Raw genomic sequence first — 26,909 nt, 5'->3', positions numbered from 1 at the left:
TTACGATTTATTATGTCAAAATGTTATTTTAAAAGTTTATGATTTAATATGTTAAAAGGTTTATTTAAATGTTTATGATTTAAATGCATATTTTAAATGTTTATGATGTTGAAATGTTTATTTAAAAGATTTATGGATTTTATATGTTAAAATGGTTCTTTTAAAATGTTTACGGATTTTTATGAGAAAACGGTAACGTTAAAAGAAATGTTGCATTCTTGTTTTTAAAAGGAAAATGATATTAAATGAGTGATTTTTATAAAGTGATGAAAATGTAAAACGTTGAAGGAACTGAAGTAATTGTGACTATTGAGGATATGAGGATTTGAGGTAAGAATGGGAATATCGTGAGGGAAAAGGCCCCAGAGGGAGCCCATTTATGGAGAAAGACCCCAGAGGGAGCCCGACGATCGTATTTCCATTCGATGAGGATAGGACAAGGCTCAGTTGACGAGAGATCATCGCTGATGTCCCCGTCGCCTAGTACTGTGGTTACATGTAGATGGATCCATTGACTTTTGAGGATGAGAAAAGTCACAATTAACGATCTGAATTCAATAAAAAAGAAAAATGTTTATGATCATAATGAAAGGATACATGTTATGATTGAGGAAAAGGAAAATGTTGAGGTTTAAGTTATGCATGTTCATATGAATATGTTGAGGATGATATGAAAATGTTTATGAAAAGGATATGAAAATGTTTATGTTTAAAGTTGATGCATCATTATGAAAATATTTTTATTTAATGTTTATGCATCATGAAAATGTTTATGAAAATGGTTATGTTTAATGTTTATGCATCTTCATGAAAACGATATTTTAAGTACAAATATTTTTCACTGTTGTATGTGATCTGTATATGTATTACTTGTTATCAAAATTATGGTGTGTTGAGTCTTTAGACTCACTAGGTGTGATTGATGCTGGTGATATTGATTAGGTATATGATAATGGAGGTCTTGATGGTTGACTTTGCTAGACTGAAGGTGCACATAACCCGAGGACCGACGCTAGTTTTCCGCACTAGTTATGATTCATGATTTTAAGTTATGTTGAAGATATTTTTACTACTTTTATTTATGTTATGAGAGATTTTTGAGAGGTTATAGTATGAGCTATACTTTTCAAATAATGATTTTAGGTTGGTAAAACATTTGATGATTTTATGCTTTAAAATATTTTCCTTTGGATTTTCAAATTTTAGTTGAATGTTTATTTTTAAAATAATGTCAAAAATAGTTTATACCAATATGTATGGTTCGGCTGATGCTATGTAAGGTTTAAAAAAAAATTCTAGTACAAGTTAAGAAAACGAATAGCAGACGTTTCACTGGCATCGACAACACAATTAGATCGGCATACACTAAGTGGCCCTGCAATTCGAGATCGATGTCTCTGACCATGCTAGTAGCTGATAATTCCTCCCCTGATGGGACTGTCACTGAGTAGTTCACGTCGAGTCCAATGGACTTGACATCCAGATTATTAGCGAACATCTCCGAGATAAAAGAGTGAGTGGCCTCGGAATCCATCAAGGCCTTCGTGGCGACTATCTTTATGAAGATATTTCCTAAGAGACGTTAGCACAGCACAAAAAAACTTATATCCCAAATACAAATCTTAACCTCGTGCATAGTTTGAAATTTATATCCCAAGTCACCAAAAATACGAAACAACCCACTAATAATCCCAAAACAAATTCGAAACATGCATAGCAAAAATAATACGGTGCTTAATTAAATAGGTTACCAGTCAGAAGGGTCGTGTCTAGGTTCGCCTCCTCAGCCTGCATGGCGAGAAATCTACCCTAGTTCGGCTGCCTCCACTACGGACAGTCCTTTAGCATATGATCACTAGCTCCACACTTGAAGCATTTGCCCAATCCCCATAAACGCTGTCCCGCATGCTGGCGGTGGCACTTCGGTCACACCGGGTACTCACCAGGCCTCTGAGGAACCTTCTGCTGAGGAATAGGATACTTGCCTTTCGGTGGTCCCTGAAATGGTCTCTTCCCCTGCTGCCCCTAGAAAGGCCTATTAAACTGCTGCTGCAGTTGCTGAGGTGCCTGATAGGGCCTTTTGCCCTGTCTGTCATTCTCAATGTCTTTCTGATCCTGCTCTGCCGCCAAGGCTCTCGACACCGCGATAGCATAGGTGGTAGGACCAGCAACTCTCACATCACGGTGCAAGATCAACCGCAAACCATCAATAAAATGCATCAGCTTCTCCCGGGCATCATTTGCAATTAGGGGCTCGAAGTGACACCCCCTCTCAAACTTCCTGACAAATTCTGCCACTCTGCTGTCTCCATGTCGTAACGTCACGAACTCCCTATTCAGGCGGGAGAGTAGTTCCTCAGTGAAGTACTTGGAGTAGAAGACCTCCTTAAAACCATCCCAAGTCAGTGTTTACAAGTTAACTGACACAGATGCGCTCTCCCACCACAATCTGGCTTCTCCTGTCAGCAAGAAAGTGGCACACCTAACCCTGTCTGCATCCTGCAGCTCCATGAAAACGAAAATTATCTCGATGGACTTAATCCATCCCTCAGCTATCATCGGGTCAGTTGTCCGCGAGAACTCCTTTGGGTCCATCCTCCTGAACCTCTCATAAACCGCCTCTGGTCTGGGCCTCGCCCTTGTATCTACGACAACATTGTTCCCCGCAAACTGTGCAAAGAACTAAGTCATCCATGCAAGCATCTGAGCCTGCATATCCTACGGTGGATGAGGAAGAGTGGCCATTTCCCTATCCTGAGCCTCTCTATCCTCATCGCCTGCTCCACGCACAATCCTACGTCTAGGAGGCATACTGTTCCAAAATTTACCCACACATAAACCAACATGCATGAACAGAATATCAATATCATAAGATGCGTGAAATTTGAACTTAAACACGTACATACTGAAATCACATGCATGTCCATGCTGAACTTAAGTGGTCCTCGGGTTTAGCCTCCGCGCAGTCCAAGCCAACTCACTGATCCCCCCCTCTCATCTCCTCGTACTCGTCCTCACCTGCATCGATCAACTCTAGTTTGTCTAAAGACTCAAAATGAATAAACTGAGAATAACAAATAATACGTAATAAAATCACATGCATTTTAAAGTAGAGCGAATATACCTAAACTTGAACGTACTTACATAAACTTATACGTGCCATCATTTTATAAAACTTTTCATAAACATACTTGCATCATACATATTTGGACATACATAAACATCATCACTTTGCGTAGAGATATGTTTCAAAGCAAGTGACCCATACATAAATGCGTCTGATCAGACTGAACCACAGTACTGGGTTGACAGGGATGTCCACTACCACATACATGAGATCTCCGGTCATACTTTACCGGGTGGATTGGTCGTTGATCATGATTTACCGCTTTCCAATCCTGATTTAAACCTGGTCATGCTTTACCGGGGTGGAGAGGTCCCCGGCCACGTTCACCGGCTTCCAAACCCGTTCATATTTGGTCACAAGACATTTTGCATACCTCAAAAACATAAACATTTTCTTTTGCACGTCGAACATACTTACATGGCGTTGAGGGATTCGTTTGATCTCGCCTGGGGCCATTGCTGCACATACTAACACAATTTCATGCACTAAATTTCCATAACATAGACGTAATAGTTATGCTCACCACCGAAATAAACAATTGACTTATGACGTTGTAAATCACTCGGGACTTGACCTCGTTTAATCATCGTACTGAACCATACGTCGAACCCCGAAGCAATCTCTATATGAAGTGTGAAAATTTTCCCAAAACATGTAAGACATGAACCTAAAATAGTGGTTTAAAATCATGGACAAGCGCCTAGGCGCTAGACACTGCTGCACTGCGGTGCTGCCTCACGCCTAGGCACTAGCGCCGTGGCGCTGTATTTGCTGCAGCTCTAGCACTGCGGCGCCGCCAGGGCAGCACCGTAGCTCTAGGCTTGCGAAAGCCGGACGCTGCGACGCTAGCTCTACGCAAACTCGGCCCCAAAGAACAAATTTAATGCAAACTCTATGCCACGCCCAACCGATTCAAACCGATGCAACGAGATCCATCCTAGGACACTACAAGCAATGATTCAAACTCACACAAACGTCCCAAAACATTGACGCACGACATGCCACACAACACAACCCATAAACACGACAAAATGCTTCCTACGACTTCTAATACACCCAAGTGCTTATCGACACAAAACGAAGCACCAAAATATATCTGAACACCATATACGATATACCTAAACGCAACAGTGATCACCCGATGGTTCCCAACGAAGCCTGCAACAAAAAATTCTCAAGAACACGTAAGGGACACATTTTATATCATCGCATTTTGAGCAGTCCCACGAAAATGATCATAACTCACAAGTTTCTTGTCAAAAAATTTTGAACTTACTGTCAAATCGAATGTATCAAAATATTCTACGTTTTATATGTTGAAAGTTTTCTAGAAAATCAACCAAAAATTCACAATACTCAAAATGACAGCAAACCCGTTTTTTTTAGATCTAAAAATCGTTTCAAAATCAATCCAACTATTTCTGCTCAAACTTTGCATAACATAGATGAATGTTTGCACACAATAAACATCAAAACATATACTATGACAAGATCGATACAAAAACGAAAGAATATACATGCCTTTGCATAAAAACGGAAGAAGATTGCAAATACCAACGCGGTGGATAACGAGAGATGACCGGATGACGCTTGCTGTACGATTTCTTGATGAAAAATGGGCGAGAGGCTGCTAAAGATTTTGAATGGGAGGAATTTGGCTGCTAGAAAACACAAGAGCCCTAGTTTTATTTCAAACAAGAAAAGAAGAAGAAGAAAGCAAACAATGTGTGTGTGCACGTGCAAAAGATCCGATGGACGTGTGTGTGTTGTGTGTGCAACCTAGGGGGTGTGTGTGTTTTTAAGTGTTAACTTGTGTGTTATAATTAGGGGCTAATTGAGTTAATTAAATAAATAATAACCAATTAAATGATAGTTAGAATGCTAATAACCCAGATTTAATAAAATACACAAGTCTCAAATTTTCAAAGTTCAAAAATCCCCAACTAAACAAATTTCCCAATAAATTACATTAGGCTTTAAAAATACTAAAATTTCATAAATCATTTAAAATAACATTTTTTTGACTTGAAATAAAATACCACATTTTACAAATCGTCCAAATCGTCGCCGATCTCTTTTCACAATCCCGCATCGATAAACGCCTGAAACGTAAAACTTCAGAAAACGTTTAACGTGTATCAAATAAACATATAATAATTTAAAACAATTCAAAATCATAAGTCATACACCGTTAAAATTATTTTAACTTAATAAATAGTTTATCAATTTAAATAAATGCATGAGTTTTACGTATACTGATTTTAGGCTCTACAGAATCAATAGGAAGTCATACGGAATGCATAAGTGCCACAACGTCACTCTTTGGGCAGCTTGTGTCTGTATTGTTCGTTGAGCGTGGTATGTGGTTCGGGGCTGGTTTAGGGCCTTAGGCAATAGGCTAGGATGTATTTTATGTGTGGGTCGGGTCCCGAGTCGATTGGTACGTCCTAAGTGGTTCTATTATTCAGGAATTGTTCGTGTCCAAATACAATTTAGGAGCTATTTTGACGATCCAACGAGGTTCACGATGTTCATAAGTATGTATGACGTGCAAAATAATAATTTTTGAGGTATGTGATTTGTCATGTGACCAAATTATGTTACGGGTTTAGAAGCCAGAGAACATGTCTGGGGACTTCTTCAACCTCTTCGGAGGAATTATGTAATGCCTGAAGTAAATATCACAAGTTATGGATTTAGTAATGTGAGATTACTAAATATTTAATGATTTTTAACGATAGAAATATGTGATATCTTGGTCATATGAAGTCCAAATGATTTGAAATTTGGATAGAACGTAGAACATTAAAAGATATAGAAGTTCCATGTTTTGAGTTTTGAAAAATTTGGTCGTTTGACTGGTCCACAGAGATATATCGGTGTTAAAATGTTAAATATTATATATTAAAAATTAAAAAAAAAAAGAAAATTACATTGAGTTGAATTCCACCGAATTCAACAAAGAATATCGACAGAGGTGAGGCAGTGAAGAGAGATATATCATCTTAATTTTCTTTTCGATCTTGCGACTTATCGGTTTATCCAATCGACGAACCGACTTCAGTTCTGGGATCGTTGACACGAGGTCTTCGATTTGAGGTATAAATTTTATAGTTTTGATGATGTTTGAAATTCGTCGATTTCTGGAATAAATCCGATAAATTGTTAAATCATACTGAAATTGAAGATTGTTGAATAGTGTATGATCTTAACGAAGTAGAGAAGATTATTGTGTTGTTGTTTTGAACTATTCCTAAATTATTATAATTAGGGATTTTTAATCGTTGAATTGAAATTGGTGAGTTGTTTGTCAGCTGTTATTAATTCTGATTATATATTCGGAGTCTACGAAGTATAGGCTACACGTTGATATAAAGTTTTCGCAATTTGACGGATATTGTAAAATAGCATATTATTTGATGTTAAATTAATTAGGGTGTATTTGATGGTAGTATTGTGAATTAAATACATCAGAATATTAAATTATTGAGCGATAATAATTTATAATCGAGTTTTATATTTGTTGAATTAATTGTTGTTGGGCTATTTGATGTTATATATTGAGGCTGTTATGATTATGTTGATACGGTGACAATGATCTGATAATTGTTGTTGAATTATTTAGATACATCACAAGCCTCGGGATCAAAGAAATAGCCAGATTATTTATATACTCGATTATCAGGTACGTGTCGACGTACAAGTATATGTTATTATTGTTTAGTATTGATGAATACTATTGTGTTGAACGATGGTAAATCACTGGATATGGGTGATTTGATATTATATTTGTTGTTATTTATTATTGTTGATGTTGTTGGCTGTCGTTGTTGGGAGACGTCACGTTGATGTTGTTCGTTCAATGATATTGCTGTCGCCGGAGTTGGGGTGCAACGTATCGTTGATGTTATTCGTTCGACGATATTGCTGTCGCCGGTGTTGGGGTGCGACGTATCGTCGATGTTGTTGTTCGTTCGACGATATTGTTGTCGCCGGAGTTGGGGTGCGACGTATCGTCGATGTTATTGTTGCAGTGTGATGTTGTGGAGGTTGTTAATGACTGATTGTCCAGAAACGGCAAAGGGGGTATTTCTGTTATCATTTCAGTTATATCTTATGTTGTTGTTAATATAACTGTTATGTATTACGATGATGATTGTTGTGTATGCTCACCCTTTGGGGGCTGTTTCTGTTGGACATGTTACAAGGACTATGCTGTGAGATATGATAGAGGTGAAAGACTAGGTGTGTCTAGTCAAACAATCCTGTAGTTGATAGTAGATAGAGACAATATAGCTTATTGTCTTACTTGAGTTGTATGTGTGTATTTATTATACTGTTTCTGCTGCATTCACGTAGATAGTGTGGTGATTGCACTATTTTGTCGTATATGCATTATATTATGACATCGTCGAAAAGAAAATTTTTATGCATATGACGTCACATGTTGTATGAGTACGTGGCGAGGTTTGGGGCGCCACAAATTATGTTATGTTAGGGAGTGGACATCCAGTCCAAGGGCTGTGGTGATCCCTGTCAACCCAGTACTATGGTTTAGTTTGATCAAACGATTTATGTTATGTGCCACTTGCCTTAAACAAAACTTTACGCAAAATGATTTACGATTACGATTATTATGACGAGCATAAAAATAGGATTTTATGAAATTGTTTATGCAGGAAATTAGTGTTATACATATTTATGATTATATCATGATATGTACAAGTTATGTTAAAATTGCATGAATTTTATTATGTATTATTTGTTATCCACGATTTATGCATGCTGAGTCATTAGACTCACAAGACTTGATCGATGCAGATGATGTAGTTGAGGAGACTGGAGGTGGTGACCGGTGTGCATGCTTGGGCCAGTGACAGTACAAACCCGAGTACCTTGTAGTTCACTAGCGTTTTAATTATGCACATGTAAAACTATTTTCTTAAATTTTACGTCTTAGCATTGATGATTAGTAAATTGAGATTTTCATATTATGTTGGATTTTAAAATTATGTTGTATGTTTTAACTTAAATTTTATAGTTGTGGTATTTAAAATGATGTAGTTTTAATATTAATTTTGTTTTAGTATGCGTGGTGACCGTTAAATTGTTTTACGAGTTATCGTTAAATTGTTTTACGAGTTATATTTATAATAAATTATTTGATAAGAAAATTCAAATTTTTTCGCAAATATTAAAGTACTTGTATTTTAAGATACGGTTAATCACACATAATCGTCCTAGATCTCATAGTATATCTACCTGCCACTGTTGGTCGGCAACTGAATATATTGTCGGCAATTAATATGGAATGGGGTGTTGATTGTTGGGGTTTTTTGGTTGCCATAATAAATGACAAAGCATTGAGACGTTGAGAGAGATCTATTTATAAAGCTCTTCTTCCCCATTCTTATCATCCCAAAATTCATTCAACTCTTCTCTTGAGCATCTCTTCTTCTTTGAGTACATAGGTCTATAATATTAGTGAGGTATTTTGTTCTCATGTATTAAGAGAGAGCGCATATACAAAAGATTCATACGAAGGATACCCATAGTTGATGTTCTGACCAAGCTAGTGAACATTAACAAGTTTGATTGGTGTAGATCCTCAAGTGGTCCAGCAGAAACGTAAGCAACATGTAATGACAATATCGAAAAGATGTATACGAATGACAACCAAGTGTTGAGGCGTTGAGAGAGCTCTATTTAGAGCCCCCCTCCCCCATTCTTATCATACCAAAATTCATTCAGCTCTTCTCTTCAACATCTCTTCCTCTTTGAGTATATAGTTATATAATATTTGTGAGGTATTTTGTTCTCTTGTATTAAGAAAGTGTCTCTTCCTCTTTGAAAACATATTGAGTGATTGTACACCATAAATATTATAGTGACATTATTTTCATATTGCCTGTGGTTTTTACCCAAATAATATTCGGAGATTTTCTATGTAAATCTCGATATCTAATTTTATTCATTATTTTCTTATTATCTCAAGTTCCCGTACCTGAGACCAACATACAAGAATGATACACAATACTGAATTTTGTTTACCCAAGAACTTCTATTTGTAATACAATATAAAATATTAATATTAATATATAGATAAAGCTGATTATAGAGAAACACGAAAAGTATTATCTAAATTCGATTTAATCTGATAGTGACACAATCTGCTTGTATTAGAGAAATCACGAAGAAAATAATAATAATACGATGTTATGTGTACTCAAATTTATATTACTCGTACTCTATGTATTATAAATAACATGATTTTTATTTCAGTTTATATTATATACTAGATGAATCAAATTATTATTTTTCCATAAAACAACCTCCAATAACATTTGCCTTACATACTTTGTAATTTTAATAAAGCAAAATTGCATCCATCTTAGTTTGTATATTTATCTATTTGCAATTTTAGTAAATTATATTTAATTTTTTTTAATAATGCAAAATTGCATCCGATCTTAGTTTGTATATTTATCTATTTGCAATTTTAGTAACTTATATTTAATTTTTTTAGTTTTAGTTCATTATATTTGTTTAATTGATTAGTTTTTTTTAATTTTTTCGGTACCACATCAATGTTATGATTTTGATTTGACACAAACTAATATTTTCATAAAAAAGATTTATAATTGTCAAAAAATAAATATACAAAAACAAAATTGTAAAATAAAATATATTGAACGAAAATCACAATTCTATCTAGAAATAGAAACGACTCGGGTCCAACTAAACCGAGACTCGTTCGGGATCCGCTTGAAACCGTCCCATTACAATCCCTCGTTAGGTCGGTTAATAATATTGCGATTTTTGTTTTTCATTTATTTTTTTTTCAATCGCGCCGTCAGCTGAGCATACTTGGATCACAAGTCGAAAGCCCTCTCCCTCCACGCTCGGACAATGGGAAACGGCAATAATAAGGACGACGAATCGAGTTGCAAGAAGTACGGCGTCCCACTCTACGGAGCCGCGTGGGCTCCACTCGCCGCCGGGGTTTCGGACTCGACCGCTTCTTCCTCCGTGAATGGCCACGTCGTCCTCGCCGGAGGCGGCGGGGAAGGACGCAGCGGCATTCCTAACGCGCTCCTTGTGGCCGCCTTGGACCTCGGTTCAAATTCTCTCTCTGATCAGCCCGTAAGCCTGTCAATTAATGAAGGCGCAAAATTAAATATGTTAATATTTTTTTTAGATTCATATTTCGTTAATTGAGTTTGTGAGATGATTTAAAGTTCAACTTTATGATCGAATCTTAATTATAAATTTTAACTTGTCAGAGAATTGGAGTTGGAGTGGTTGGATCAATTTCATTCTTTTGATCTGATCGAAGTAAATGAATCGACGGGGCATTTTTTTTTGTTGTTCGGGGGGGTGTTCGTACGGTTTTATTAGAATGTTACTTGATTTTGGAATCCAGTTATTCTTTTTTTTTCCCGGTGATAATATAGACAAATTAGAAGGATGTTTATAGCTGCCGCTGATATTTGGGGGGGAGGGGGGGTTAAATAGATGTGATTTTGTGATACAGATTAATGTGATGAAGCCTGTGCTCCTTTTATCTTTGAACCATCTTATTATATGGCAAGATTGAAGACATTGGAAACTGTTATTTCGGATTGTTTGAGTGGTATCTGCTGTTGTCTTTCATTTACACTTTCTTTTAGGTTTAAGTGTAAAATATTTGCTTGGTATCTGTACTTTTCTTTTGTTTACGTTTCGGTTGGGTCAATTATAAATGTATGCCTTGTTTACTACAAGGTGGCAAAGCTTGGAACTGGTAGTGATTTGCCATACAGAATTGCTGTTCATCCTGGAGGTGAAGGTGTTATTTGTTCATTGCCTAAAAGTTGCAGGTATATTGTGCCATATAATATTCGTGAACAGACATTCATTTAGTGGCTTCTAGTTTTGTCTTTACTAGTCCTGGATTAATTGTGTTCAAAAAATCGAGTCAGGAATTTCTGATTTATATCCTACATGAGCGAGGGTGGAGAATATGATAGAACTTCTCCTATGATCAACCAAATCCATAGTCGTACTTGGCTGCGTTGCTCTTCTATTGATATTTGTGTTACTTAAACATGTAAGGAACAACGTTTCAGATAATATTTCATGGAGAACTTTTCATTATTATATTTTACTATTGTTTCTTTAGAATGGTATATGAGCTTCTTGTCGAGGAACCAATTAGAAGTTAATGATACACTATAAGATCTGCCAGTTATTCTATCTTCTGAATATGCACCGGAGTCTCCTGTCGTGCTTGCTTTTTCTGTATATATGATTATGGAGTTAATAATAGGAGTTGACTGTTGAGCTTAAACTCAAATTTAAAAATGTTCTATAAATTTCCAGTATTGCTTAGCAGCCACACTGGTGAAATAAGTAAATGTAACACTATTCTGACAAGCCCTTTGCATTCATTTTTTGGCAGATGTTTGTTGCTGAATCATGTGTTATATTTGCATAATCGTATGGTCTTTCTTGTAGGTGGTTTGAATGGGAAGCGAACACGAGTGAGGACAAGCATAATTTGAGTCTAAAGTCATCTGAGAAAGTCCTTCAGCAATTAGAAGATGTTGGACAACAATTGGGAATTACCTTTAACCCTGAGGGAAATTTACTAGCTGTTGGTGGTGAGGTATAGTCGTATAGAACTTGGATGTTTTTTGATCTTTCAAAAGCATAATGTTGAAGACCATATATACTGCATCTTTTGGCTTGAGACATAGAAAAACTTTGTTGATACATACCAGCAATCAATGGAGCATGAATGGGACCTTTGTTTTTTATGGGAAGAATTAAGAAATCAATAACAAGATATAATGATTTTGAAATAGACTATTGATTAAAAATCTATTTTAAAAATCTGAGTAAGTGTTCTACTTGGCTGAGGCAGTTTGGTCCTCCCTTCCTTCCTTCCTTCCTCAGCATCAAAATTATTAAGTTTTATAGTGCTACATTCATTGTATATTCATCTTTGTGTTGATTTATTATAATAATGTTATCATCATATTTTTTTTGCTTTCGTGGTCTCAGAATGAGAGAGATATCGGTTTCTCGATACAGTTGGTGACTTTTTTACCAGGACTTGGCTTTACTTATGCCTTGTTTTTCTTAATAGCCAGTGATAATGGACTTCATTAGGTGGATTCTCTTCTTATAACATGAGACATACTGGTTTCATTTTACATAATAGCCGGTTTTAAGAAATAAGTTATTTAATTGCAAATCTTTTTATGCTTATATTTCAAAAATAAAAACAGTGTCGTCACAGTTTCCTATTTTTACAAGAAAAGTGTTGTTTTGTCGCTATTGTGGTTAACATTTAACTTATATTGGTGCTGCACAGGATGGCAGGTTAAGGATTTGTAAATGGCCAAGCATGGAAACTACCCTGGATGAGTCTAGTGGCCATTCTTCTGTGAAGGATTTAGATTTCAGGTTCTATATACTTGATTTATTGCTTGAGTTGGACACTGCATTTTAATTATTGGAAGGAAATGGTATCATAACATGAGCTCTAATACAATGCTCTTGAATGACTCATGCAGCCCCGACGGGAAGTTTCTTGTCTCTGTCGGAAGTGGCCCTGGAAGGATCTGGAATGTCGCATCGTCAACATCAATAGCTTCTCTTCCAAAGGAAAATGTATGACTACTTTTATGCAGTTATGATAGTAGACAATATTCATTTTATTTATAATCCATTCTCAAAATGTTGTTAATTTTTTTGGGGGGTTGTGGTGTGTGTGAGCAAAATGTGTGAAGATATCATAGGACAGATCATTACACCTGCTTGCTCTCTTTGTTCCTTCAGTTTCTGCTATATCCTCAGGATGCCAAAGCATGTTGTGCTTCAGATGGACATCTGTTAGGATTGGTGAAGGTGTTTGGAGGGTGTGAATAAACACCTCAACAATTTTTCTTCTTCTTTGAGCTAAGGAGATCTCAACTGGTGTTAACTGTCAAAATCAGATATCGATTTTCTAAGTTCAGTGGACAACTAGAAAATCAATGCGTAAAGTATAACCAAACTTAGTGAACTAAATAAAATTAGTAGACCACAATAAGAGTAAATAGCTAAGGAGTACTGCAACTGAAAATAAATAAGATAGAGATTGTTTATGGATGTTCGAAGAACAAATCTCTTCTACATCTCTCATTCTTCTGTTTCCAAAAATATTTTACTAAAAGACTTTAATAGTTACAAAAATTGCTGTTACCCATTTTAGTAAGATCTATCACTGGCTAACTGAAACTCTTATTAACTTTTCACAGCTAAAATCAATATGTTTAAAAAGAATATTTCTGTCAGTTACGTAACTCACACAAGATACAATATAAATTTGATACACTTGTGAATAAAAAGTTAAGTACAGATGATCCTTAAAATAAATCGGATATGACTTTATGTGCTTGTTAATTTCAGCAGAGCTTCTCAGATAGTAGATATAAGAGATCTTAGAGTGTGTAGAGAATTTGATGAATCTTGAGATGACCTTATAAAGAGAATTTGCAACAATCAGATTTGAACGACTATAATCCAGTCGTACTAGAGCCATAAGTCATAACAGAAACGGTACTATATGCCACGTGTCATTCGTATTTTACCAAAACAGTATGAAGCAACAAATGCCTGGAGTACTGGCATCAAACGACCATAAAGTTTGTCTTTTATTCCAAGAACATTCTATGATGATCGGGTTTATTGATTATCTTTTTTCACCATCTAAGAAAACATATAAGATATTGGCCGATATAACGATTCAGTAGACAACAGAGATATTTGGATAAGTCAGTAGAAACTTCCTTTTCTTTAATGTGGTAGACCACAAAAGTTACGAAAAATTCTTCTGAAATATGCGCGAGAGGTCTTCTGAAATATGGTCTGCTGGTTTTTTTGTTTGATGGATTTATTACTTATATACTTTTATGATTTGTAGCACATCACCAAAACTTTTGAATACCTAACAATTTTTCTCTTATTGATATGTCAGAATTTAGCACATTATAATAGTCAAATATGATTTATATAAATAATCATAGAATCAGATACGTACAAGTCAAGACTCAAGATAAAAAATAATTAAAGGGTTATGTTGTGGGATGAATATCCCTTGTTTCAATAGGCACCCTATTTTCTTCTTTGGCATTTGTACTCTCCGGCCTTTCCTCTTTTTTGATATCGGCCTCCTTTATATACTGCACATTATCGAGCTTCTCAGAGAGCTCTCGATGACTTTGTTGCCTACTATCTGCAAGTTTATTCTGATTTACAACCACAGTAGCATGAGAATCCATCAAGTTGGCCTTGAATTGCAGAAAGGATCGATGAAGAGTCATGAAATCATGTTGGAGAGTCTCTACATGTGCAAGAATTTTTGTTCTGAAATTTTCAAAGTTGTGAAGCCATCAGAGATACCATGCTTAGTTTCCTTAACCAATATTTGCAGAGTCTGACCCATAGGTTCAAGATCGGCCAACTTTGCTTCAACTGGAGGAACAAACTCGGATTTAGGGGATGAGGCCTTTGATCTTGCCATTCTGTTCTGAACATCTTGAAGCCTAGCAGCCACGGCTTTTGGAGTTGAACAGGGGATGTTCTCTGGACATCTTCTTCCATCGTAGCAACTTCAGTGACAACCATTTCTTGAGATACAATTGTAGGAGAGATTAGATGATCTAGCCTTTCATGCATCTCTCGTGGATGAGCCTCAAAGAAGATTGAGAGCTTAGGAAGAGAAGAAGTTTGGATGTTGAGTTTCTGGAGGATGTGGAATAGCAGAAATCTGATCTTCTGGAGCTGGAGCTTGCCGAGGATCATCCATGGTGTTATCAACAGAAAGTGCCATTTGGGCAATGTAATTAACAATATTCCAATTGACAATGCTAAGTTCCTGGTAGATAAAAGAGGAGGATTGCTGAGGTTGTGCAGTTGTGAACTTGACCGTTGGAGAAGGTGCAGGAGTACTGGATGCAGTCTAGATTTTGCAACCTTCTCTACTGACTTGTCATAAATGTGCAGAGAAGCATGTGCCTTAGAAGCCATTATGACAACAAATTCAACTTCCATCATAGCAAGAGTGGATATAATTGCTGAGTTGTAGAATAACTGCAACATCATGATAGGCGGTTGGACTCTGGTGATCATAGTTTGCCTTCAGAGCATTCAAGGCTTCACTTAGCTTTGAGATCTTGAACTTTGCCAAAATGTCATCTCTTCTGGACATTGCTGAGGCAACATTGTTTGTTCTTGCCTGAGCGAAGACCATCGTTTCCAGCTTCACTGCTTTGGCCAACTTTTTCCTATTCCTCTCAAAAACAGCGAACCTAGTGACAGTTCACATCTTGACCCATTAATCAAAGTACTTAATTTCTTGATCAGTGAAGGCTTCAACCTCTTCCATATGGAGATTGATTTGAGTCTGCATAGGGGATTTAGGAGCCTCTTCCTCTTCTTCAGCAATGGGCTCTTCAATCATCTTTCCTTTGCCCTTATCAGACATAACAGGGCGATGCAATCCAGATCGGGTGTCCTCAAGCTGAGGTTCACGAATGACAACTCCTGATGGTCAGTGTTCTAAAAAGTGGTAGGCGGTAGGCGGGCGGTTACCTACCGCCTAGCGCCTAGGCGACTAGGCGGGGCCTAGGCGGTTGTCTAGGCGGTTTTTTTTAAAACTTAAATTCATTAAGTGGTTCATGAGTATTATGATTGTATATGAAATATATATTATTATAAAATTTAAAATTGTAATAAAAAATATATATTAATAAATTTTTATATATGAATCATCCACATCAGTTTACTACTTTACTACAACCGTTGTACAATGAAAATTAAATTTGTTCAACATTTTTTCCAACATAATATATTGATATTAAACCTAAACATCTAACTCTTCTAGTTCATCTCCATATTTTTCCAATACTTCTTCTGTATCGGATTCAAACTCAAAATCCATGGCTTCTTCCTCCTCTTCATCCGATACAAATTATTCTTCGTGAAGTTCCCTTACATCTTCAACATTTGTCTCAACATCTTCATCTCCACCATCAACAATCCATCCTTGTGCCATAGTTGCTTCACTAGCAAGTAGAACATCCACTCCTTTTTCTTCTTGCCTTCTCTTCTTGTTGATGATCTTAGCATTGAATTGAACATAAACTAAATTGTTCAACCTTCCGGTATCTAGTCTATTTCTTTTCTTAGTATGGATCTACATTAAAAAAATATTAATATTGAATACATATATAAAAATATATAATAATAAGTATAGAATAATCAATCAAGTAATTACTCCCTCAAAAGTACTCCAATTAAGTGTAAAATCGTTCAACCTTCCGGATTTTTAATTGTAAAATCGCCTAGGCGGCTTTCGCGCCAGGCGGCCGATTAATATGGTGGCGCTTAGAAGTTTCGGCTAGCCTAAAATCGGGGCGGTTTTGGACGCCCAGCGCCTAGGCGGTCCTAGGCGGTCCTAGGCGGGGATTTTTAGAACACTGCTGATGGTCTAGGAGCAAAAATAATATTGGAGGAGGAATTAAACTTGGATGTAGTGGCAGAAGGTGGTGACTTACGGTTTGCTGATTGGGGTTGAGAGGGCGTGAACTGATGGGGATATTATTATTGGGATTTGTTGGAGAGACGGTTTTGATGAAAGTTCGGCAATGGTGACAATTTTATTTGGAGCTTTGATTTTGAGGGTTCTTGGTTTCTTTTTGGCGGCAGGAGGTATGGGCATAGCAGCAGAGCCTTCAGAGGTAGTGATATTAGAATCACTTTGAAGAACAAGTTTTCTCTTTTGACTTCTTCTTGGTCGCAATGGCTTGGGTTTCACAAGTACTTTCTTTATTGAGGCAAGAGAGATAGAAGAAACCTTGGGAAGAAGAGCCACGACATTTGCAGGATCGGACAATTTTGTTTTACTCAAGTCTTGAGCAACAAATGTAGAGGCACCCATAACTTCAAACAACTTGTTGAGTTGAATAGCAAAACCAGTGGATGTCTGTCCATTCATATCCACCAGTATCTTGAAAATAACGGAGGACCTGTTCACCAGCACTCCTGCAGTGAGAGCAACACTCACCAAAAACTTCTCTTTTGTGCTGACATCAAAAGATCCAGTTTTAACCGGAAGTGCTTTTGAAATGAGATCCATGAGCACTTGAAATCCCATCATCATCTCTTTCTTCTTACATGAGATCGAGATGGTGTTTCCAATGGGAGAGAATTTTAGTTTCATCTCAGAAACAGTAGACTGAGACAATGAGGAGATATTAGAAAGACCTGGGTTGGGGAGGTTGAAGGTGGAGACAAACAAAGCTTCATCAATAGAAATAGTCTTGTGGCTTTGGGGAAACTTCGGAGAACCAATACCATCTACCGGTGCATTGTTTTTTTTCGAGTGGTATATGTCTATTACAATAATAAAGTTTAGTTTTCTATCAAACAAAATAGAAATAGTCTTGCCACCTAGACTGCATGAGACTTGGCTCGCATCAGTAATGGTAGCTTTGTAGTGGAATTCCAATAAGGTATCCTCATATATGATAATAAGGAGGCTGAGAAATATGCGAAGTCTAGAAGACTCCAAAGATTTGAACATGGATACTATAGCAGCATCCTCAATAGCGTAAACAAACTCAAAGTTAACTTGGCTGACATTCATCTTGTTGGCGGCATTTCTGTAAAAGTATGAATAAATCTAAGTAGAGAATTTCAAGAATGCAAGAACGTTGCCAAGAGAGTTTTGAGAGCAAGAATGCTAGGAGTTTGCTGAGAAAATCAGTAAAATATAAATGAGGCGGTGAAGGAGTACAACTAGAGGAGCAAACATGGAGACAAATGTCAACATGTTTGTGGTTACTTTCAAAAAATCTAAAATAATTTACCCGTCGAGTAACCAATAAGAAAAATGAAGGGAGTTTAGATTTTTAAAAGAAACAACTGTCAGCTGTCCTTAAAGATTAGTGATTAGAAAACGATCAAGCTGATTACATTATATCATAACGACCTACCGAATAAAAAGTTGGTGAAAGTCAAAATATATATAAATCAGTAAACCCTTCCGTTTTATCTGTGTAATTAGTAAAACAATGTTTATCAAAGCTGCGCTAAACACGAAAATGTGATTCTCCTATAAAATTATACATAATCATTAAGAAATAATTTAGATAAATCAATTAGTTCTAAAATATTTCGAAAATATGAAAACAAAGCCTCCGGTAGACACATATTCCAGTCTGATATCTTTCTTCATAACATAATCTCTGATTAAGTGATGCATGATATCAATATGCTTGATTTTTTAGTGTAACACATGATTATATGTGATCGCAATAACACTTGCTTTATCACAAAATATAAGAGATTCAGAAGCGATTATCCCGTAATCTCTTAATTGTTATTAAATCCAGAGGAGCTAAGAACAACTGCTCCCGACAGCAAAATATTCAGCTTTTGTTGTTGAAGTAGCAACAAAATTATGTTTTTTACTTAACCATGAAATCAGCCTCATTATCATCTTCATCATCATAGCATATTCCCGCTAGTTGCGAGGTCAACTACATGGATATTAGTTCACCAAACTAAGCGATTTTCCCACATGGCATCTCTTAAACCAAGATCTAAGATTTCCTCCTTAACCACCTTCGTCCAAGTTTTCAATGACCTACCATTCTTTCTATTCATCTATTAACCTGCCAATCTAAGATATGTCGGATTGGGGTCGTGCTTGGTCTCCTCTTCACATGACCAAACCATGTTAAGCATCTTTCTCTAATCTTATCTTCTATGGGAAATCTATCCTCTTTATATGACCAAACCATGTCAGACGTCTTTCCATAATCTTATATTATCTTGGAGGTACAACTAAATAGCTCATAAACCATGAAATCAGTCTATCACCAAGAAATTGAGAAGAACCACTTGCATTTTCCTATCTAGCGTGCACCCTCTATTGAAATTTCCCCTTCATCTTTGTCAAGTTTAGTTTAGCTCAAGGGATTGGTTTGCAGCAGAGCATATTTCCATGCCAAACTTTTTTAGTGTTTCTTTAGTATACTTCACCTGAATTATGAAAATTCTAGATTCGATCTATTTAATTTGCAGTCCTTGGAAGAATGTTAATTTTCAATCATTCTCATATCAAATCTGTCCTACATTAAATTGACAAATTTCTCGGATAACCGAGAGTTAATAGATCCAAAAATAATATCATCCACATATATTTGCACAAGTAATGTATGTCCATTTTTCACAAATTTGAATAGTCTTATCCACAAAGCCTATAGTGAATTCATGATCAATTAAGAACCGAGATAAAATATCATACCATGCTCTAGGTGCTCGTTTCAATCCATACAAGGCTTTATGTTACTTAAAGACATGATTTGACAAAGTATGATCAAGAAATCAGGAGGTTGTTCAACATAAACTTCTTCTATCAGTAATCCATTCAAGAATGCACTTTTAAAATTAATATGATATTCTTTAAAGTTCTTAAAAGCATTATGAATAAGGAGTATTCTGATGACTTCAAGTCTAGCAACATTAGAAAATGCTTCATCAAAGTCTATTAACTCTACTTGTCTAATCCTTGTGCTACTAATCTTGTCTTATTTCTTATTACTAGTCTATCTTCATTCAGTTTATTTCTGTAGATCCTTCCGGTTTCTATAACTGATTAATGATTAGGTCTAGGTACTAAATTCCATAATTTATTTCTATCAAACTGATTCTGTTCTTCCTGCATAGCTTTTATCCAACTAAGATTATAAAGAGCTTCATCTATCTTTTTGGTTTCAAGTTGAGATATAAAAGCAACATAGATATATTCATTTATTATTTGCCTTCCAGTTTTAAAAGGATCTGAAGGATTATCTAATTAAGGATACCCACCAGAAAGACTAACCCAATCCATAATGATGTATCGGAAAATAAAGCAATTTTCTATATCCTCTGCTAGTTGTAGGCTAACATCAGTACGTACATGAACTTCAGTGAGTGATTCTTGATCAATGACATTCTCTTCTACATTGTTCCATTCTCTGTTGATCTGTTGTTCTGGTTCTAACTCAGGTACTTCTGGTTCAGGAGATTGAATAGATCATCTTCTCACAATAACTTCATCATCACTTTCCTGTGGATCTAAATGAATGCTTGCCATTCTATCACTAAAATCATGTAGATTAGATTGTACCTGAGTATCAATTAGTTAATTAAAGACCACATGAATTGTTGTTTCCACATTTAATGTTCTGTTATTAAACACTTTAAAAGCTTTTCTGATAGGAGAATATGCTGGAAATAGACCAACATCTGACTTAGTATCAAAAGCAGATAAATGAGTTTTACCATTATTATTATGAATAAAACATTTGCATCCAAATACATGAAGTTTCATATTATTCCAAATTTCATACGGAGTTTTACCAGCTGTCTTATTTACTATTTTTTCCGTCTTGAGTATAACATGCAGTGTTTACTGCTTCTGCCCTAAAACGTTGAGAGATGTTTGAATCAACTAGCATTGTTCGTGCAACTTCTTTCAGAGTCATGTTTCTTCTTTTAGTAACACTATTTTGTTGATGAGTTCTTGTTGCAGAGTACTCATGTCTGAGTACTCAAGTCTGATTCCACATTAATCTATACAAGTCCTAAGAGTTTTGTTAATAAATTCAGTACCGCGATTTCTTCTAATTTTGTTAATCATACAAGATTTTTCATTTTGAACATGTTTCATATACTTGATCAGTTGAGCACTTGTTTGATCTTTGTTGCTGAGGAAGATTACCAAGTAAATATAGAGAAATCATCTACAATCACAAGCGTATATTTCATTCTTTGCAAACTTAATATAGAGATATGACCATACAAATCCATGTGTATCCAAGTGTCTAGAAGAAGATCTACTTCATTTTTTTTCTTCTGAAACTAGATCTGACCAGTTTTTTAATTGAAAAGCTACATAGGTTCTACTATTTACATATTCCAATTTCGGTAGACCAGTAACAAAGTCTAATTTACTCAAATTGTTAGTACATTTAAATTTTAAATGATTTAATCTTGTTTGCCATAGCCAATGTTTATCTTCATTAGCAGCAATGAAACAAATAGCTTTTTTAGGTTGACCATGTTTCCAATCGATTTTATATGTATTGCCATTTTTTGTTCCAATCAGTAGAGTATCATTATCAAAATTCCTTACCATGCATGTGTGAAATTTTCTGAATATCCACTATCATGTAACTGACTGATACTGATCAAATTATAGCACAAATTTCCAACTAATAAGAGATTGATAACAATGTTGCCATGATTGATTTTACCGTTACCCACACTCTTATCCTTTGAGTTGTCTCCAAATATGATTCTCGGTCCACTATACTAAGAGACTTCTGAAAGTAATTTGGCTTGTCCTGTCATGTGCCTAGAACATCTACGGTTAGATACCAAATAGAGCTACTCACATCAGTAGAATCCTTGTTTTCATGTATACACAAATATTATGAACTGGTATCCAATATGTTCGGGTGAAAATCGGATTAGTCTCTTAGGAGCTCACATTTGTACTTGCCTAACAGGCCGTGTAAATCGTGTGTCTGTTGGGGTGTGTGCAACAGAGGGTCTGAAATAATTTCTTTTAAAATGTACTCCTATCATGTTGTTCCCACCTGTTTTTTTACCTTCTGGTCTATATCTCTTTTGAACAGGTCTGTTATGAAATCGGTGATGTCAGACCTTCACTGAGATATGCTTTACTGAGACTCATCCTCTGCTGGATCCAGTCTATTGACGAACTCTTCTCTTAGGCTGGACATAACCAAGTCCAAAGTGCCTTCCTTTGTTCATCTGGTTTAGAAACTTTTCAACTTGAATTTTAGTTTCCTTATGTTCATATATCGTGCGAGATCTTACAAAGTGAATATATTTCTCTTCGCATATATCCAGATGCGATTGAATACTGGTTTCAGAAGATGTGCTTTTATTGTTACTAAAACCAAGACCAGTCCTGTCTCCAGATTGCTTTTGCAACTTTTGCATCTTTTCCGGAGAAACAGAAGATTTATTCCACACATTTACCAGTAGAGCTGACTTCTTTTTTTCATTAAGTAGCATATGTTAACCTGCATTCACTCTGTCATTCTCTTACTCACTCCAGCCTTTAGATCCTCTCAATTGTCTTTTTGTATACAATTGGACTTGTTGATTTGGTCAGTCAGACTTCTGTTTTCAATTTTGACTTTCTCGAATTATTGAGAAAGTTTCGAGTAGTCTTCTACCATATCATGCTTTTAACAAGATCATTACATGTAAATTATTCAGAGTCAAAGTTAAATACCTCATCGTTTGTTGTTTCCAGATCAACATTGACCATCAGGCTTTGAACTCTCTCATCATCACTGTCAATGGATTGATTTTCTGAATCAGAAGACTCAAAATCTGAATCTGCCTATTTGCTCCCGTTTTTCTTAGCTATGAACTTTTTCTCATCTTTCTAGAATTCTTTATGCTTCTTTGAATCATTTTTCTTTGGCTTGATACACTCAGCAATGAAATGTCATTTCTTCCCACAATTGAAATAGGTCATGTCATTATCAAATGAATTTTTCTTGTAGTTCTTGTTTTGATTCGATTTTTCTTTATGAATCTTCCGAATTTATTTACAATTAGTGACTTTGCATAATTGCTGGTTTGTTCTATAGTATTTTCAGTAGATGGTTCAGCAGTGGCAGATAAATCTTTTGTTGGCTGGATGAAGATTCTCCATCAGTTCTTGCTTTTAATTCAAACTCATATGCCTTCAAGTCTGCAAAAGATCATGCAGTTTCATCTTGTTCAAATCTTTAGATTCCCTCATTGCAATGGTTTGACATCCCATTCTCTAGGCATTGCTCTCATGACTTTTAGAGCAATTTTCCGGTTGGTGTATTCCTTTCCAGAAGTAGCTAATTCAATCAACACGCTCCCGAATCTCTCAATCGAAGTCAATTAGAGATATTCCAAGCTTTATCTTCATGCTTTCAAGCTTTTGCATAGCCAGAATGCATTTATTTTCATTGCTTTCACAAAGCGTAAACTTCTCCCAATTTTCTTTTGTAGTTGAACATGTCTTGATTTTGCTGAAAATATTTTTGTCGAGGGCTTTATATAGAATGACTTTGGCCACATTATCTAGATTAGCTTTCTACTTATCTTCAGATGTCCATTCACATCGGGGCTTTTTGATCATTTGAACTTCTGCACCAGTGATAGCAGCAAGGATATTTATTTTTTCATAATCTCCATTGGTCCATCGGCAATAACATACCACATATCATCATCTTGTGCAGCTAAATGAGTCTGCATTATGATCTTCTATTCATCAAACTATTCTTTGGAAAACATATAAATCTTGTTGAATGAATCCCCATTGATTTGAAGGTTTAGAGGTCGAGAAAACCCGCGTTGATACCATTCGTTAGGATTGATGGAGGTGTTTAGAACGAGGTGAATAAATACCTCACAAATTTTTCTTTTTCTTTTTCTTTGAGCAAAGGAGATCTCAACTAGTGTTGCCGGTAAAAATCAGATCTCAGTAAGTTCAGTGAACAAGTAGAAAAATCAACGCGGAAAAAATCCAGTTAAACTTAGTGAATCAAATAAAATAGCAAACTACGGTCAATAAATAGCTAAATAGTAGTATTGCAACTGAAAATAAATGACACATAGATTGTTTATGAAAGTTCGAAAGACAAATCTCTTTTTTCTCCTCTTCTTCTATTTCCAGAAGGATTTTACTAAAAGACGTTGATTGTTTCAAAAATTGCATCTACCCACTTCAGTAGGATTTATCACTGCCTAACTGAAACTCAGTATATCAACTTTTCACAATTAAAATCAATCTGCAAAGAAAGTTTTTTTTTTTTTGTCATATACAAAAACTCACACAATATGCACTATAAATTTGATAGCTTGTGAATAAAAAGTTGAGCACAAATGATCTCTAAAATAGATTGGATATGACTTTATGCGTGTGCCTGTTAATTTCGGCGGAGTTTGAAAGTCTCAGATGGTAGATGTAACAAATCATAGTGTGTAGAGAATTTGCAGAATCTTGAGATGTCTTTTTATGGAGAATTTGTTACGTTCAGATTTGAACGGCTTTAATCCAGTCAGTCGTACTAGGGCCATAACAGAAATAGTACTATATGCCACATGTCATTCGTTTTTACCAAAAATAGTATGGAGCAATAAATGCCTGAAATACTGACATCAAACAGCCGTAGAGTTTGTCTTTTTTTCAGCATTTAAAGAAACATAGTAGAGACTGGCCAACATAATGGTTCAGTAGACATTAGAGATGTTTGGATTAATCAGTAGAGACTTTGTTTCCCTTAATTTGTATACCTACAAAAGCTTAGAAAAGTTGGCTTCTGAAATATGGTCTACTTGATTTCTTATTTGCTGAATTTTAATACTTGTGTACTTTTGTAATTTGTAGCACATCACTAAAACTTATAATTACCTAACATTTGTGCATTTACTTGTGATTGTTTAGCTTTTATGCTGTTTAATGTCCCATTCTCAATTCACCATTTTCAATAATCTCGCACCTTATCCAGGATGAGGTTTTTGGCTTTTGTCGGTTCTCACGTGGTACCGATGCAGATCGGGTTCTATATGTCACAGCAGTGCGAGGTGAGAATCTTCTACCAATGTATTTTCTTATTTAAAGGATTTGTCAGTAGCACGGATGACATTGCTTTTCTCTATGCATAGATAATGGTGGCAGTGTTGTGAAGTGGAACACTACTTCATGGAAAAGGATGAATTCAAGACATGTTGTCCGGGATCCTGTTTCCGCTTTTAACGTGTCACCTGATGGAAAGCTCCTTGCATTGTAAGTGTTATTTGCTAATTTTTTTAAAAGCCCGTCCTTTGTTTTCTTCTGATTGTGTGCATTCATTTATTGCAAACTGCTGTTGGGCTCTGTAAATAGTTAGAACTTAGAGGTCTTGGACTACTAGAGTTGGTTGGACCATGTGGGTGGCTATGTTATTTGTTGAATGATCGAAAATACATTCTGTTGTATGTAAATTAATATAAATTGCATTTTCTGGGCTCTAAATTACTCTTTATGAATGGCTAAACTGCAGAGGAACAATACAAGGGGATATTTTGATTTTAAGTTCTACCAGTATGCAAGTGCGGACTATTGTCAAGAAAGCACATCTTGGCCTTGTAACTGCATTGGCGTTCTCACAAGATTCAAGGTTGGGAGATCTTCTGCATGTCATTATACCATTTGAACAGTTTCAGCAAGCTTGAATGTGTTAAAACAGATACCCAAGTATATCTTGTTTTCAACAGGGCATTGATATCTGCATCTCTAGATTCAAGTGCTAGGGTGACATTAATCAAGGATACAAAGAAAAAAGGTATGATCCCATTATATCATCATAAGATCCATTCTGGTGAAGTTTGGTATCCATTAAAAGCGAAGTTCTGAATTATCTTCTCCTAGTGCTCGATTATATGAAAACAATATGTTATGGCAGAAATATGGAGAGCTTGAAACAGAGGTGGAAGCATAGTTTTAGAATGATTTGAAATTATTCTCTTATGTTTCTTGAGGCTGGCAACAGTATGTTTGTCATCTTGCTCATCACTTGATACAATTTTTACAGGAGTGAACTTGTGGATAATTCTGTTCGTCATTCTGATCGCTGTAGCTGTATATTATTATGCTAAAAACGAAGGACTTCTCCTTTGAGGCCACGATTTTTAGACCAGGTTGCTATAACTGCCTTGTGAGTATACTATACTATCTCCTGTTCCTCATCATTTAACTGAAGGCATTTGTCGGTGGTGTATGATATTAACAGGTCGCACATAACACAAATGATTAAAGCTCACTTCATGCAAAGTGTTGCATTGTAATTTGTATTTCCTGAATAGTTTCTTCGAGGTATTTGTGACAGGTAATGTTACTAATTTGTTTGTTACAATTTGATTTCTTTATCATCAATACACGGAGGTATACTTGTTCAAAACCTGCGTACGTTGCACCACCATTTATTACAAACACAAAGGAAATTGATAGTTACCAAAAGATTTTAAAACTGAACTCGCATGTTCTTTGCTAATGCCCTTATTGGTACTCCGGCTGTCATTTGTGCTCCCACCATATTTCCGAATACAATCAATTAAATTGTCTGATGACTGCTCTTACGCAATTAAAGAGAAGTTCGTGCTCCAATTCTTCTATCTCCTTAGATAATTCAAATAAATAATATCATCGAGAGTCAAAGGAATCGACTCTATCCATCTCCAGTTCCAAATCCTTAATTTATTCTGAAGGGACTCCAGAGTCGAGAAGTTTTTTGAATTTATTTATATTGGTCTTAGTTTTGTGTAAATTTTGAACATTTGGGTTTTAAAATTGATAGGATTTAGAATAATGTTTCATCTCGACTTGAGTTCTAGAATTGTGTACGACATAAATACTATTACAGGTGTGTGTATTTCCGATAGTTATCGGAACATAGAGGTAGGAAATTCGGTGCTATGTGCAAGAATTAAGGTTTTTTTTATTAATAATTTTTTTTTAAAATGTAATTTTGAAACTACCGTGGGTGGAGATGTTTTGCAACACTACTGCAAAATGTCACTGGTAATAGTGCAGTGTCCGCATGATGCAGCAGAGGACGCTGCCAGCATAGGCAGCGTCTGCTGTCAGATCCGGCCCAATTGCGTTTTTCATCTATAAATAATCATTTTTTATTTTGTT

General features: G+C 35.8%; 1 protein-coding gene across 3 annotated transcripts; it reads left to right on the top strand.

Moving 5' to 3' along the window:
- The first annotated feature begins 9,959 nt into the window (after positions 1-9,959).
- LOC142522310 (SEC12-like protein 2) lies at positions 9,960-26,147 on the top strand. Of its 3 annotated transcripts, none has more exons than XM_075625605.1 (11): positions 9,960-10,270; positions 10,892-10,986; positions 11,624-11,774; positions 12,486-12,577; positions 12,688-12,784; positions 24,742-24,817; positions 24,899-25,019; positions 25,276-25,392; positions 25,490-25,557; positions 25,807-25,912; positions 26,005-26,147. In XM_075625605.1, exons 1-10 carry the CDS (start codon positions 10,037-10,039, stop codon positions 25,890-25,892), a joined length of 1,137 nt encoding a protein of 378 aa, XP_075481720.1. In that variant the 5' UTR covers positions 9,960-10,036; the 3' UTR covers positions 25,893-25,912; positions 26,005-26,147. The 3 variants fall into 3 exon arrangements, with proteins under 3 accessions (XP_075481720.1, XP_075481719.1, XP_075481718.1); XM_075625604.1 differs by having other exon boundaries at positions 25,807-25,929; XM_075625603.1 differs by having other exon boundaries at positions 25,807-26,147.
- Positions 26,148-26,909: the final 762 nt, after the last annotated feature.

Source organism: Primulina tabacum, chromosome 13, assembly GCF_025594145.1.
Source record: "Primulina tabacum isolate GXHZ01 chromosome 13, ASM2559414v2, whole genome shotgun sequence".
Classification (NCBI taxonomy): domain Eukaryota; kingdom Viridiplantae; phylum Streptophyta; class Magnoliopsida; order Lamiales; family Gesneriaceae; genus Primulina; species Primulina tabacum.
The sequence above is the reverse complement of the archived record's forward strand: the minus strand, read 5'-3'. Positions and strand labels throughout refer to the sequence as shown.

What these genes read in the sequence shown, in the direction of transcription:
- LOC142522310 (XM_075625605.1), top strand. Translation starts at nt 10,037, where the DNA reads ATGGGAAACGGCAATAATAAGGACGACGAATCGAGTTGCAAGAAGTAC. An exon ending in TACTAGCTGTTGGTGGTGAG is followed by an intron (nt 11,775 to 12,485) that starts GTATAGTCGTAT and finishes GGTGCTGCACAG; the next exon opens with GATGGCAGGTTAAGGATTTG. An exon ending in GTGAAGGATTTAGATTTCAG is followed by an intron (nt 12,578 to 12,687) that starts GTTCTATATACT and finishes TGACTCATGCAG; the next exon opens with CCCCGACGGGAAGTTTCTTG.